We start from the raw sequence: 12171 nt of genomic DNA, 5'->3' as shown, positions 1-12171 counted from the left end.
AAGAAGTAAAGTTAGTTAGCAGAATATTGTCTTTGATATATTCATTAACGACATGAAATCAATTGATTTTAGTAACAAGAATTCGCATATAACACATGGATATCGAAAGGGTAAAGTGATGTTACCCTAATGATTAAAAATCAACATCTAATTGACATTGACATTTTTTTTTAAATCGTTGGTTAATTCACATTTTTTGAGAAATAACGTGAAAATATGCCTATTGTTCATAGTAGAAAAAAAAATTGATTTTTAATATAAAGTTGGAGGAGGAAAATATCTTTTATCTTGTATATCTTTATAATGATTATTAAGAGATATACTTGAAGTGATAGGGGGGATTAAACATTGAAAACACTGTTTACAAAGATGACTTAAGTGTTAGGTGATATAAGGCCACATTGCAAACATCTGCATTCTAAACGCAATTTTTATCTAACTTTACAAAATTAGTTATTTTTACAGCTTCAAACAATATTCAATCATTTCGAATTCAAGTATTATGTCATGTAGCAACAAAGATTTTAATATTTCAACGAGTGCATCAATTTTTTCACGTCAATTGCTTTAAAAAGTTCTTTTTTCTTATATATAATTTTTAATAAATTTATTTTGTTTTTTGTTCATATATAATCGACTAAAAATCTACGTGCAATGCACGTACATAGAAATTAGTCTATATTAAAAGCACGAAGGTCCTTATTAGCGAAGTGTCGTTCGTCTTTTTTACCCCTTTAAAATAGATTTCATACTAGACAAAATAGTCATTTAATTATTTTCCTAATAGTTAGGAGTACTAATTAATTAAAATTTGTGCATTATTTTCCTAATATTTTGGAGTTCTAAATTAACTAAAATATTGCATACTAAAAATTTCTCGTCTGAACTTCTATATAATTTGGCCTAACGTATGCAATATAGCCTATAAGCTTGAAAAAACTAAACAAAATATTTCCTTTTTGGAGGAAAAGAAAATTTAAGACTTAGAATATGTAGTAGATATATTGCTTTGTTGGCCGATGAAACATATCATTTTTTATGTCCTAATTTTAGTATAAAAATATTCAACTTTCAAAATCTTTTCCATCTATATTTACTTTTACAACAGTAAGAAGAAACAAAAAGAATCTCAAACAATTAATATTCGTTGATTACAATTAGTGCAAAAAAAAAAAAATGAATTAAGCAAATTTGTAACTATAAATAATATTTTCAGAATATTTATTTTATTAGGATGCTAAGTATGAAAATCCAATCAAAGCTAACGATATTATAACATTAGAGAAGCATTTAAGTGGACTTCAATTTCTAATTTCTCATATTATTCAATGAGAATATACGTTATACCTGCTTATGACATTTTAATTACAATTAAGTTCTAGCTTTCTAGATATCGTTTTTGTATAATCTTTAAAAAGTGCATTGACAATAATAAGACAAATATCTAACAAGATATTTAAGAATATAAAAGATAAAGAGAAAAAGAAAAAATATTGACAGTTCTATAAACACAAAAAATCAAAAGTAAAATATTAGATTAGTTTCTTACTCTTCAATAATGCAAAATTTTTATTAGAAAAAAATTATAATTATAGTTAAATATTTAAAACTATGAATGAGCTAATATATGAATAACTTGAATGAATAAATCACACAATATTTCCTTTAATGCTGAAGACAAACGATTAATTCTTTAAATTACTAATGAACTAAAGAATCTAAATTTATCATATAAGTAAATTAGTTTTCAGGTTAACAAAAATATCACGATACATAAATTTATCTTCATAAAAGAGCAATAGTGGTGAAAAAATAAGCAAAATTAGTTTAAAAAATTGTATTAAGAATCAAATTAGTAAAACTGCAAACTAAAATAATAAGAATGAAATAGGAAAAGACAAAATATATTCTAAATAAATTGTTATGAATTATTATTATTATTTTTATTGCTATTATTATTTGCATTTTTTCAAATAAATGACAACTTCTACATTTTTTAATATTAAGCTCTAGTTGTAAAATAGTAACTCAACATCAGTTATTTTTAGACTTTACATTGTCACTTATTAATTTTTTCTATAAGCTATAAAGCCAATCATTCTCAAGACCAACAGATTCAATTTTTCAAATTATTTGATTTATCATTGTTAATAAAAGTATTTTTATGTTATTTGTTTGTTTTTAGTATTAGGCTATAGAAATAATAATAATTTCCATAAGATATTACCATGAAATCCTCAAATATTATAATAAGGTATATATGTAGACTTCCATGGACAAGATTTCTTCTTTTATTGAGCTAACAAAATAGGATCAACAATCATTATTTACAAGAAGTAGCATTTTTTCTTCAATTTTAATATTATATGTCAAATATATTATTTGATAATATCTATTTTTTAAAATAATTTATTTAATAGTATGGGTACATGCGCAAAGCGCGTACCCTAAGATTAGTATTAGTAAAATAAGAAACCGGAAGATATAATTACTACTAATGTTTTATTTATTTAAATATCTTTTTTCCACATTTTAGTTCTTAACACTGTTATACACACGTATGATATATGTACTGTATTTTGGTTAAGTGATCATGAAACTTTAGAAACTTATATTTTCTGGTGAATAATCCACATAGACTTTTCTTTGACTTTCTTCTAAAGATTTAAAATTAATTGCACTAACATAATTGAACTATTTAATTTGAAGATCATCTAATAATGGAGAATTCATTGACTTTTCATGTGCAACAGCAAGTGGAGTATTATAATTCCAACGTTTTGTTTAGAAAAAGAAAACTTGCAACTCCAATCGTCAACACTTGCAAGGATTACGATAACAAAAGAAAAGTAAAAGAAAATTGGAAAATTTTTACTGTATAAAATTGGAAAATTTTTACTGTATAGCCACTCCCAAAAGTAATAATCGAATATATATATATAAATATATTAATGCATAAATGTATATTTAAGATAATTAAAATATAATTTATTATATATTTGACAAGTGGATATAATTATTTTTTGCCGTCCGCCAAATATGTGACTTACCACAAAAATTTGAAATGCAGAGGTGTCAGTTGTGAAAAACTTTGCGAACTCGTAAAACACAAAAACACGTGTTATTTGGTAGAATTTTCATGAAAACCTCTATCAGAATCAACTTTTTTGGGGATAAAATTGCTTTAAAAATTTAGAGAACTAAATAAAACTACAATTATTAAGACAAATGTAGGATTCTGATAACCTTTTGAAATCATTTTTATAGGGAAAAACTCCAACAATCCGAAATTGATTCATTCACCCCTTAATATTACAATGCGTCTCATATTTGCCCATGTTATTAATGGAGCTCCATCGCGAAATGATTGAACTCCAGAGTCCAAAATTTTTTTTAAAAAAATATTTAAATTTATCTATCAACTTTTGATTACAATCTAAAAATAACCTCAATTTGAAACCCCGTTAAGTTTCAGGGATATAAGCGAGACTTTTTTTCCTAATTAAGACAATATTAGATGAAAGATTTAACGAAAGATATACTTACTGAATTCAATCCCTTTTTTCATAAAGTTGTCATTATTCTGTATTAGGTAAAATATGTTATGGCACGTGACCACCCTAGAAGGGGACACATGGAACACATGACGGGGATGGTCGAAAACCGAACACAACTATTTCGATTGTCACCGGAAGGGATGACGTTCATAAAGGCATTAAGTGCTCTGTGCACGGTAACATTTAATAAGGAATATTCTGCAGCATTAAGAGTGACGACCCGTTATATAGAATTTAGCATTTATGTTCACCGTTACATCTTCATCAATGCTCCTCATAATTGACAAAGAAGGGCACAACCCTAGTACCTTCTTCATAGTTATAAATAATGAGCTCAGTGATCATTGTAGGGGACAAAAATTTTCTGGCTAAACTTACACTGTATTCTATACAAAGCTTAAAACCTTGTACACAAATATTCATTTCTTCAGTTATTATATTATTTCATGATCAAATTAGTTCAATGGTCTAAAAATCACATATAAATTCAACTGTACTGTTTTATGAGTAAACATATTCCCCTTTCATAACTTCAAATAAAATTTCCACACACATGGTAACATGTTTTGTACACAGATATTCTTTCTTCAAAAATTAAATTATTTTTTTCTATTTTTGGAAATATTCCAACTTTGTTTTTTATAACTAAAATAGAAACGCCCGAATATGTTTTTTCCGTAAATAAGCAAATAAACGAAGGGCAAAATAATAATAACACACATTTTCGCGGCTCTACAAATACGGAGAACCGAAGGCCAGTGTATGGGCGTGCTCTCTTTCTCGTTCATTCCCTCACTCTTTGGAACTCTTCATTTCTTCTCCGTTCTTTTCTATATTATTCATCTCTTTTTTATTTCACAAAAAAAAAAAAAAAAAAAAAAAACTATCTCCTATCCTCCTATCAAATTTATATCCTAAAAGAGGATGATACAGTGAAGGCCAATTTATTATTATTATTATTATTATTATTATTATCTCTCTTTTAAACTTCTCCAAGTTTCCAAGATTCAGGTTCTCTTTCTTTTTTTCGTTCTTTCTCTGGAAAATTATTGTGTATATAATCCTTTTACGTAATTCTAAATGCACAATAATATTTGAAATCAATCTGAATACAACGAAATGTGAATATTATGAATTCATAATAGTCAGATTTTAACTTGTTTGAGATTGTGAATTTTGAGTGAATGTTGACTGATGAAAGGTTAGAGAGAAACATCACGTAGGTAGTTCTAGCTCATTGTCATTATTATTATTATATATTGAATTCTTATATATATATATATATATATATATATATATATATAACTTTCGTAAATTCGGGTAAGGTTGCATACACACTAATCTCCCCAAACCCTGCGTATGGCACTAAACTGGGTTTGTTTTTGTTATACTTTCGTAAATTAAGCACATGATTTTTGACTTTTTTGGCTTCAAGCTCGAAAAGCCTTGTTGTATTATTTTGAACAAGACCCAGATTTTGGCTTTTTATGAAAATTTGGATGGAAAATGAGGGGTAGGATTGTCGTTTGGTGGTTGGTGATTTTGGATTTTTTGGTAATTTTGAAGGACCTTAAATGTAAGAAGTTGGCAGAGAAGCAAATGGTAAGGAGGAGATTAGTGGAAACAGAAAGTGACAACACGTTTTAGACTGTAGTTTTTTGCAGATTTTTAATACTTATCTTTTTTCGTCCATTATTTTACTATTTTGTGCAGAGTTTTCATTAATTTACTATTTTGTCCAGAGTTTTGGGGAGTTATGGCATCAGCATTAGGCTACAAGTCAAATAAAGTTTTCCTGGTGATCTAGGAGCTTCACTTATAACCTTTGTTTCTTTCTTTCTTTCTTTCTCATTTGGTCTTGACTAAAACTATGCTGTATGAATTTAAATTTTTCCTATAAATAGTATATTTTATAAACTTATTAAGCCAAAAAATGGCTCAAAAATTTCTTTGTTTGATAATTGAGAAATCTCCGAGAGCCAGTGGCGCACAGTTAGAAACTCGTTGGATCTATTAAAAACTTGGTGGATGCTGAGCCAGTCCCTCTACCCTTCTCCATCGAAATAACAATTATTGACATTGTTTTATTTTCTGTTAACTCATGAACTCTTGGTCCCGTATTCAGAAATTGCGTTATCTCATTTTTTTTCACGTTCTAATAGCTAGATTACTAATCATTATGATATTCAGGTATCAAGTCATACTTAGTATTTTGGTTTTTGTTAATATTAATGATCTGGTGGTGTAAAATAAAAGTCATGCTATTATGAAAGGCGGAAATTATAGTACTAGGAAAAAGGGAGGGAGTAACCAATTTGGAAATTTGCACTTTTTAATAAAAACTTTGAGTATTTGAATGGGGTGTGGCACTTTTGTTGTGTATATTTAATACTAGTGTTCATCATATTAACGAGAAAAGCACCTTTTTAAAGTGGTTGCAGTACCTTAACTAGATTAAAATAATCCCATTGTTTCTTTTTTCAAGCATTAAACCGAAACCACAACATGTGGTTTTTCCTAAAGTTGTTCTTAAAATTTGTACTTTAGCAAGATGCTTTGGGTCCCCTGTAAAGAGAAAAATCGTGAGATTAAGATGGTTCTTTTTTCAAGAATCATTGTTGAAGTGGGACAGAAAAGAATATTGTATATTTATATTTTACCAACCCCATTTTTAAATACTTATTTCAGTTGCATCTGAAGTACGTGCTGTGCACTTTGGAGCATTAGATTTACTCGTCACATGGGAAATGTGTAAATCCTTGGCCTTAAGGATTATGTATTTTACAGTCAAAAATTTAATAGAGTTCCTAATATGTGCTATATAAGGTAATTCCAGATAGTTTAATTGGTGTTGGACATGATCATGATATGCAGGTATTGAAGATTTTGGCTGTTTCTTGTTGATTTGGAGTTGTTTTATCTAAGCTCAGATATGGCTACACCAGCAGCACCCCTGAAATGTCCACCACCTATGAAAGCTACCTCTAATGGAGTATTCCAAGGGGACGATCCGTTGGATTATGCACTTCCTCTTGCCATTGTACAGATATGTTTAGTACTTGTTCTCACCCGAGTCCTTGCCTATCTTCTCCGTCCATTGAGACAACCGCGTGTCGTTGCTGAGATTATTGTGAGTGTTTCTTGCGCTTTTTGCTTTCTTTCTTTAATGACCTCAACTACATTTGACTCCATGTGCATGGAAATATTTAACATTGTGGGATAGAATAATTTATGTTATATTCCAGTTGTTGAAGTTCTTTAATGAACTCAACTACATTTTGATGATCTTATGAGATTCTTGCATATTTCTGCTCACATAATTTACTGCTCTATCGGAACAACTATTAGTAACAGTCTTAGTTCTGGTGCAAGAAAGAGGTGACATTGGATTTTTTTTGTTTTTGTCAGGGAGGAATTTTACTAGGTCCATCTGCTCTAGGTCGCAACGAGAAGTATCTGCATACAATATTTCCACCAAAGAGCCTAACAGTGTTGGATACTTTAGCAAACTTTGGCCTCCTTTTCTTTCTTTTCCTTGTTGGTCTGGAGTTAGATCCGAAGTCTCTTCGTCGGACTGGGAAGAAAGCTCTATGTATTGCTGTTGCTGGAATCAGTCTCCCCTTTGTATTAGGAATAGGAACATCCTTTGTTCTCAGAGCTACTATATCAAAAGGGGTTAATCAAGGCCCTTTTCTGGTGTTCATGGGAGTGGCCCTCTCTATCACTGCCTTTCCTGTTTTGGCTCGTATTCTAGCTGAGCTCAAACTTTTAACAACAGATGTTGGTCGAATGGCCATGTCTGCTGCAGCAGTCAATGATGTGGCTGCATGGATTTTTCTTGCTCTTGCTATTGCCCTCTCAGGCACTACCAGTTCTCCTCTTATTTCCCTTTGGGTCCTTTTGTGCGGGGCTGGTTTTGTGATACTCTGCATATTCATTGGTCCTCCTATATTTAAATGGATGGCTAGACGTTGTTCGGATGGTGAGCATGTAGATGAGATATATGTGTGTGCTACACTAGCAGCCGTTTTGGCTGCAGGATTTGTCACTGATACTATTGGTATTCATGCCCTATTTGGGGCTTTTGTGCTTGGTGTTCTTGTCCCAAAGGAAGGACCATTTGCAGGCGCACTAGTGGAAAAAGTTGAGGACCTTGTATCCGGTTTATTCCTTCCTCTCTACTTTGTTTCTAGTGGATTGAAAACGAACGTAGCCACTATTCAGGGGGCTCAATCATGGGGTCTTCTTGTTCTTGTCATATTTACATCATGCTTCGGGAAGATTGTTGGCACCGTTGTCGTCTCACTCCTTTGCAAGATGCCTATGCAGGAGGCTCTTACTCTTGGTTTCTTGATGAATACTAAAGGTTTAGTCGAGCTCATTGTTCTTAATATTGGCAAAGATAGAGGGGTATGTATCTTCACACTTCTTCTAATTTGTTGAATTCATGAGTTTATTAGTTGTAAGCTTACATAGTTTTGGCTGATAATTTTTGCAGGTACTTAATGATCAGACATTTGCAATCATGGTGTTGATGGCTCTCTTCACAACGTTCATCACAACTCCTATTGTGATATCAATATACAAGCCAGCTAAACTAGCTGTGACTGAATACAAGCATAGAACAATAGAGAGGAAAGACACGAGCAAACAAGTCCGAATGTTGACATGTTTCTACAGCACAAGAAACATTCCCACACTGATCAATCTCATTGAAGTTTCTCGTGGAACTGAGAAGAGGGAAGGACTTCGCGTCTATGCCATGCACCTTATGGAGCTTTCTGAAAGGTCATCAGCAATCTTGATGGTCCACAAGGTTAAAAGGAACGGGCTGCCCTTTTGGAATAAAGGGGAGGTTGCAGATTCTAACCAAGTAGTGGTTGCTTTTGAGACATTTGAGCATCTAAGCAAAGTGTCTATCCGACCAACAACAGCAATCTCTCCCATGAATAGCATGCACGAGGACATTATTACTAGCGCTGAGAGAAAGAGGGTAGCCATGATAATTCTCCCATTCCACAAGCACCAACGACTTGATGGACATTTCGAAACAACCAGAACCGATCTAAGGCATGTAAACCGCAGAGTTCTTCAGCACGCGCCATGTTCAGTCGGTATCTTGGTCGACAGAGGTCTTGGTGGAGCATCTCATGTATCCGCTAGCAACGTTGACTTTACAATAACAATCTTGTTCTTCGGAGGCCATGATGACCGGGAAGCACTTGCTTATGGTGTGCGTATGGCCGAGCACCCCGGTGTCACTCTAGTCGTGGTACGTTTTGTTGTCGACCCCGAGGTTGCTGGTGGCAGTGTCAAGATAGACATGAACCAGAACTCCGGTCCTGAGGCTCAACCCGACGAAGTGTTACTTTCCGGATTGAAACAGAGAATCTCAAAGGATGGATCGATCAAATACGAAGAGAGGACAGTCAAGGATGATGCAGAAACTTTTGAAGCAATAAAGTCATATAACAGGTGCAATCTATTTCTAGTTGGAAGAATGCCTGAAGGTCAAGTGGTTGCAGCTTTGAACAAAAAGAGTGAATGTCCAGAATTGGGGCCTGTAGGAAACTTGTTAATATCCTCTGAATTTTCAACAACAGCATCTGTTTTGGTGGTGCAGCAATATCGCAGCCAATTATCTCAGGACTCATTGAGTTCTTTGGAGGAAGGAGAATCATCAGAAGGAAATGAGTCAAACTAAAACAGTGAAATAGTAACTCAATCTAAAGACTCATTGAGTTCACAGTGTACAATAATAGAAAAGAGGGAATTGCCAAATAAGGAAAGTTTATGTGTGTGTATATATATGTATCTTTGGCATTCCCTCATTGTTACCTTCTGCATTAATCTTGTTTTCATGTTATGTAAAGCTGCAGAATGTTAAAGTTTCTATGAAGATTTTCATCAAGCATCTCAATAATCTGTATTCTAAATTTGCATTTTTCCATTTACTATTCTAGTATAATGCAACAAAAGATTTCTGGTCAAGAAAATCTAGAATAGGAGCAGGGGCGGATTTAGGGGAACGGAAGGGGTTGAACCCCCTTTGCCGAAAGACAAATGTGTTGTTTACCGCTATATATTATGTTTTGAATCCCCTTGGCACAACCCCTAAGCATGGCTTAGTGGTCGAGGGGGTTCAAAATCTTTGTAAGGTCATTGGTTCAATTATCACTAGCTGCAATGTCTTTTAATTATTTAACTTTTTCTATTCTCCTTAGCGGAAATCCTGCCTCGCCACTGAATAGGAGCATCACCAAAGCATCAACGGTTGTTATTGAGAACAAGACATGTTGTTTATTATGGTTGGTGTTTTGTTTAAAGAAAAACAAAACTTAGCAATCAAAACACAAAAAAAGATATATCACAAAGAATGGTACAATTGCTAGATTTTTTTAACACAGTCGAAGTTCAGCAAGTGTATGGAGCAAATTATTAATGGCTTATTTTATTTTCCACCAAGGAGCAATGGTAAAGTTATCTCCGTGTGACCTGCAGATCACGGGTTCGAGCCATGGAACCAGCGATTAATACTTGAATTAAGATAGGTGGTCTACATCACACACCTTAGGTGGGGCCCTTTTTCGGACCCTGCGTGGATACCTTGTGAACCGGGCTGTCGTTTTTAGTTCAAAAGGAGGGAGAAGTGCACGGTTGGCCACTAATAACACATGTATTTACTTTTAAGCCACCATTTAAAATGTCTTTAGTCTTTAGCCACTGCTTTAATAAACTTTAACTGCCCGAACGAAAATACCCTTCTGCTCATGTCCTTAACTTTTGTACTTAACTTCAGGACTTCAGGACTACATGTCCATAACTTTTGAACTTGGAACGCTAAGTTCAGGACTTCAAGGCTACATGTCCTTAACTTTTGAACTTGGAACTCAAACTTCAAGACCAAGCGTCCTTAACTTTTGAACTTGTAAGTCAAAGTTAAGGACCTATTGTCCTTAACAACTTGTAACTGTAAGTTAAGGACTGTTTGTCCTTAACTTTTGAACGTGTAACTGTAAGTTAAGGACTGTCTGTCCTTAACTTTTGAACTTGGAAATCAAAGTTAAGGACCTATTGTCCTTAACTTTTGAACTTGTAACTGTAAGTTAAGGACTGCTTGTCCTTAACTTTTGAACTTGTATCTATAAGTTAAGGACTGAATGTCCTTAACTTTAGAACTTGAAACTGTAAGTTAAGGACTGCCTGTCCTTATTTTTTAAACTTGTGTCCTTAACTTTTGAATTTAATTTTAGGACTTGAGGACTACATGTCCTTAACTTCTGGAAGGAATTGCATTTCCTGTTTACTCATCGCTCTTTTTCTTATTTTCACAACTTTTAGATCTAAAAATAAATTCAAGGAGCTAAGAGCAAATAAACCCTATTACATTAGACTCACTAGAAAGAAAAATAATCAGCACACCGATTCTGCAACAAGAGAAATGGCAGAAGCATAATAGCTTCAACGTCAACCAAATTTTAAACAAAAAAGTAGAGACGAGTCTAAAATCTTCACGAAAGCTCCCATAAAACGTCATATCCGAAAAAAGTCCACTGAGGTCCATTTCTAACATGCTTCGACATAGCAACGATTTGTACCACGAGAACACCAGAGAATACGAAGTCTTTATGTTTTGAATGCATCAGTGTATTTCCGTTTGGGGTGGAAAGTGTAACACAGTCTTTTCATATTAATTTTAATAGACTAGTGGCTACTATTGCTAAGCATTAAAAATGCTGGATAAAGAGTAAATACCAGCTTAAAAAGTGTCTACCCCACGCTATTTCTACTCGAAAGGAAGCATCCTTCTTGTAAAAGCAAAACAATATTCTTGTTGCTTGCCCCACCACATTACGAGAATGGAAAAACTCTGGTCTTTATAAAGTAATTTCGTCATCATAGAAAGGTACGGTTGACAATTTTCGATGTGTCCAATCCAACATAATAAAGTATTGGTGTCTAATTTAAAATTCTTTACTTCTCCGTTATTCCTTAGATCCAAAACAAATGTGGATTTAGGCAAATCAATTTGGTCCAAAATAAGTGTCGCATTAAGAAATCAGAAATGTACAAAAAAAATACCTAATCTACACCTACTCCAATAGGTTATCTATATAAATTTTGAAATTTTGAAGAGTTAACCTAAATAGCCGCACATCTAATCGCTTAAACTAAAAATAGCCGGTAGATGTATAAGATATGCATAATTTATGTATTATATGTATATAATTTTCTAAAAAGTATGAAGAGATATATAACGGGGAACTTGAGAGAAAGTGGGTATCTAGTATAACTATTATGATTAATGCTACTAATTAATAATTTTCTTAATAAGCATACCAAAAACCTTAAACGACACTTACTTTGGATGCAACTACTTGGGGTGGGGGTGGGGGGGGGGGGGGGCGGCAATTAAAAGGAACAAAGTCAGTCGAATAACTCAACCATATTGTAAAATGCAAAACGATAAGGATTTGTGACTTAGGTCATTTTTATGCCATTTCAACGACAGTTTTTGTTGAAATGTACAAATGAAAGATTTGATAAAAGCAAATAGACTAAAATTAAACGTGTATTTTGTTTGCTAACACTATCTTCAACTGATTTGCTAGCA

At 32.9% G+C, this 12171-nt stretch overlaps 1 protein-coding gene across 1 annotated transcript; it reads left to right on the top strand.

Annotated features, from left to right (window-relative positions):
* LOC109223409 (cation/H(+) antiporter 18-like) lies at positions 4326–9480 on the top strand. Its single transcript, XM_019387707.1, has 4 exons — positions 4326–4568; positions 6432–6687; positions 6966–7967; positions 8056–9480. Exons 2-4 carry the CDS (start codon positions 6490–6492, stop codon positions 9259–9261), a joined length of 2406 nt encoding a protein of 801 aa, XP_019243252.1. The 5' UTR covers positions 4326–4568; positions 6432–6489; the 3' UTR covers positions 9262–9480.

Source organism: Nicotiana attenuata, chromosome 3, assembly GCF_001879085.1.
Source record: "Nicotiana attenuata strain UT chromosome 3, NIATTr2, whole genome shotgun sequence".
In the NCBI taxonomy this organism is placed as follows: Eukaryota; Viridiplantae; Streptophyta; class Magnoliopsida; order Solanales; family Solanaceae; genus Nicotiana; species Nicotiana attenuata.
Note: the sequence above shows the minus strand (reverse complement) of the source record. Positions and strands in the feature narration are given on the sequence as shown.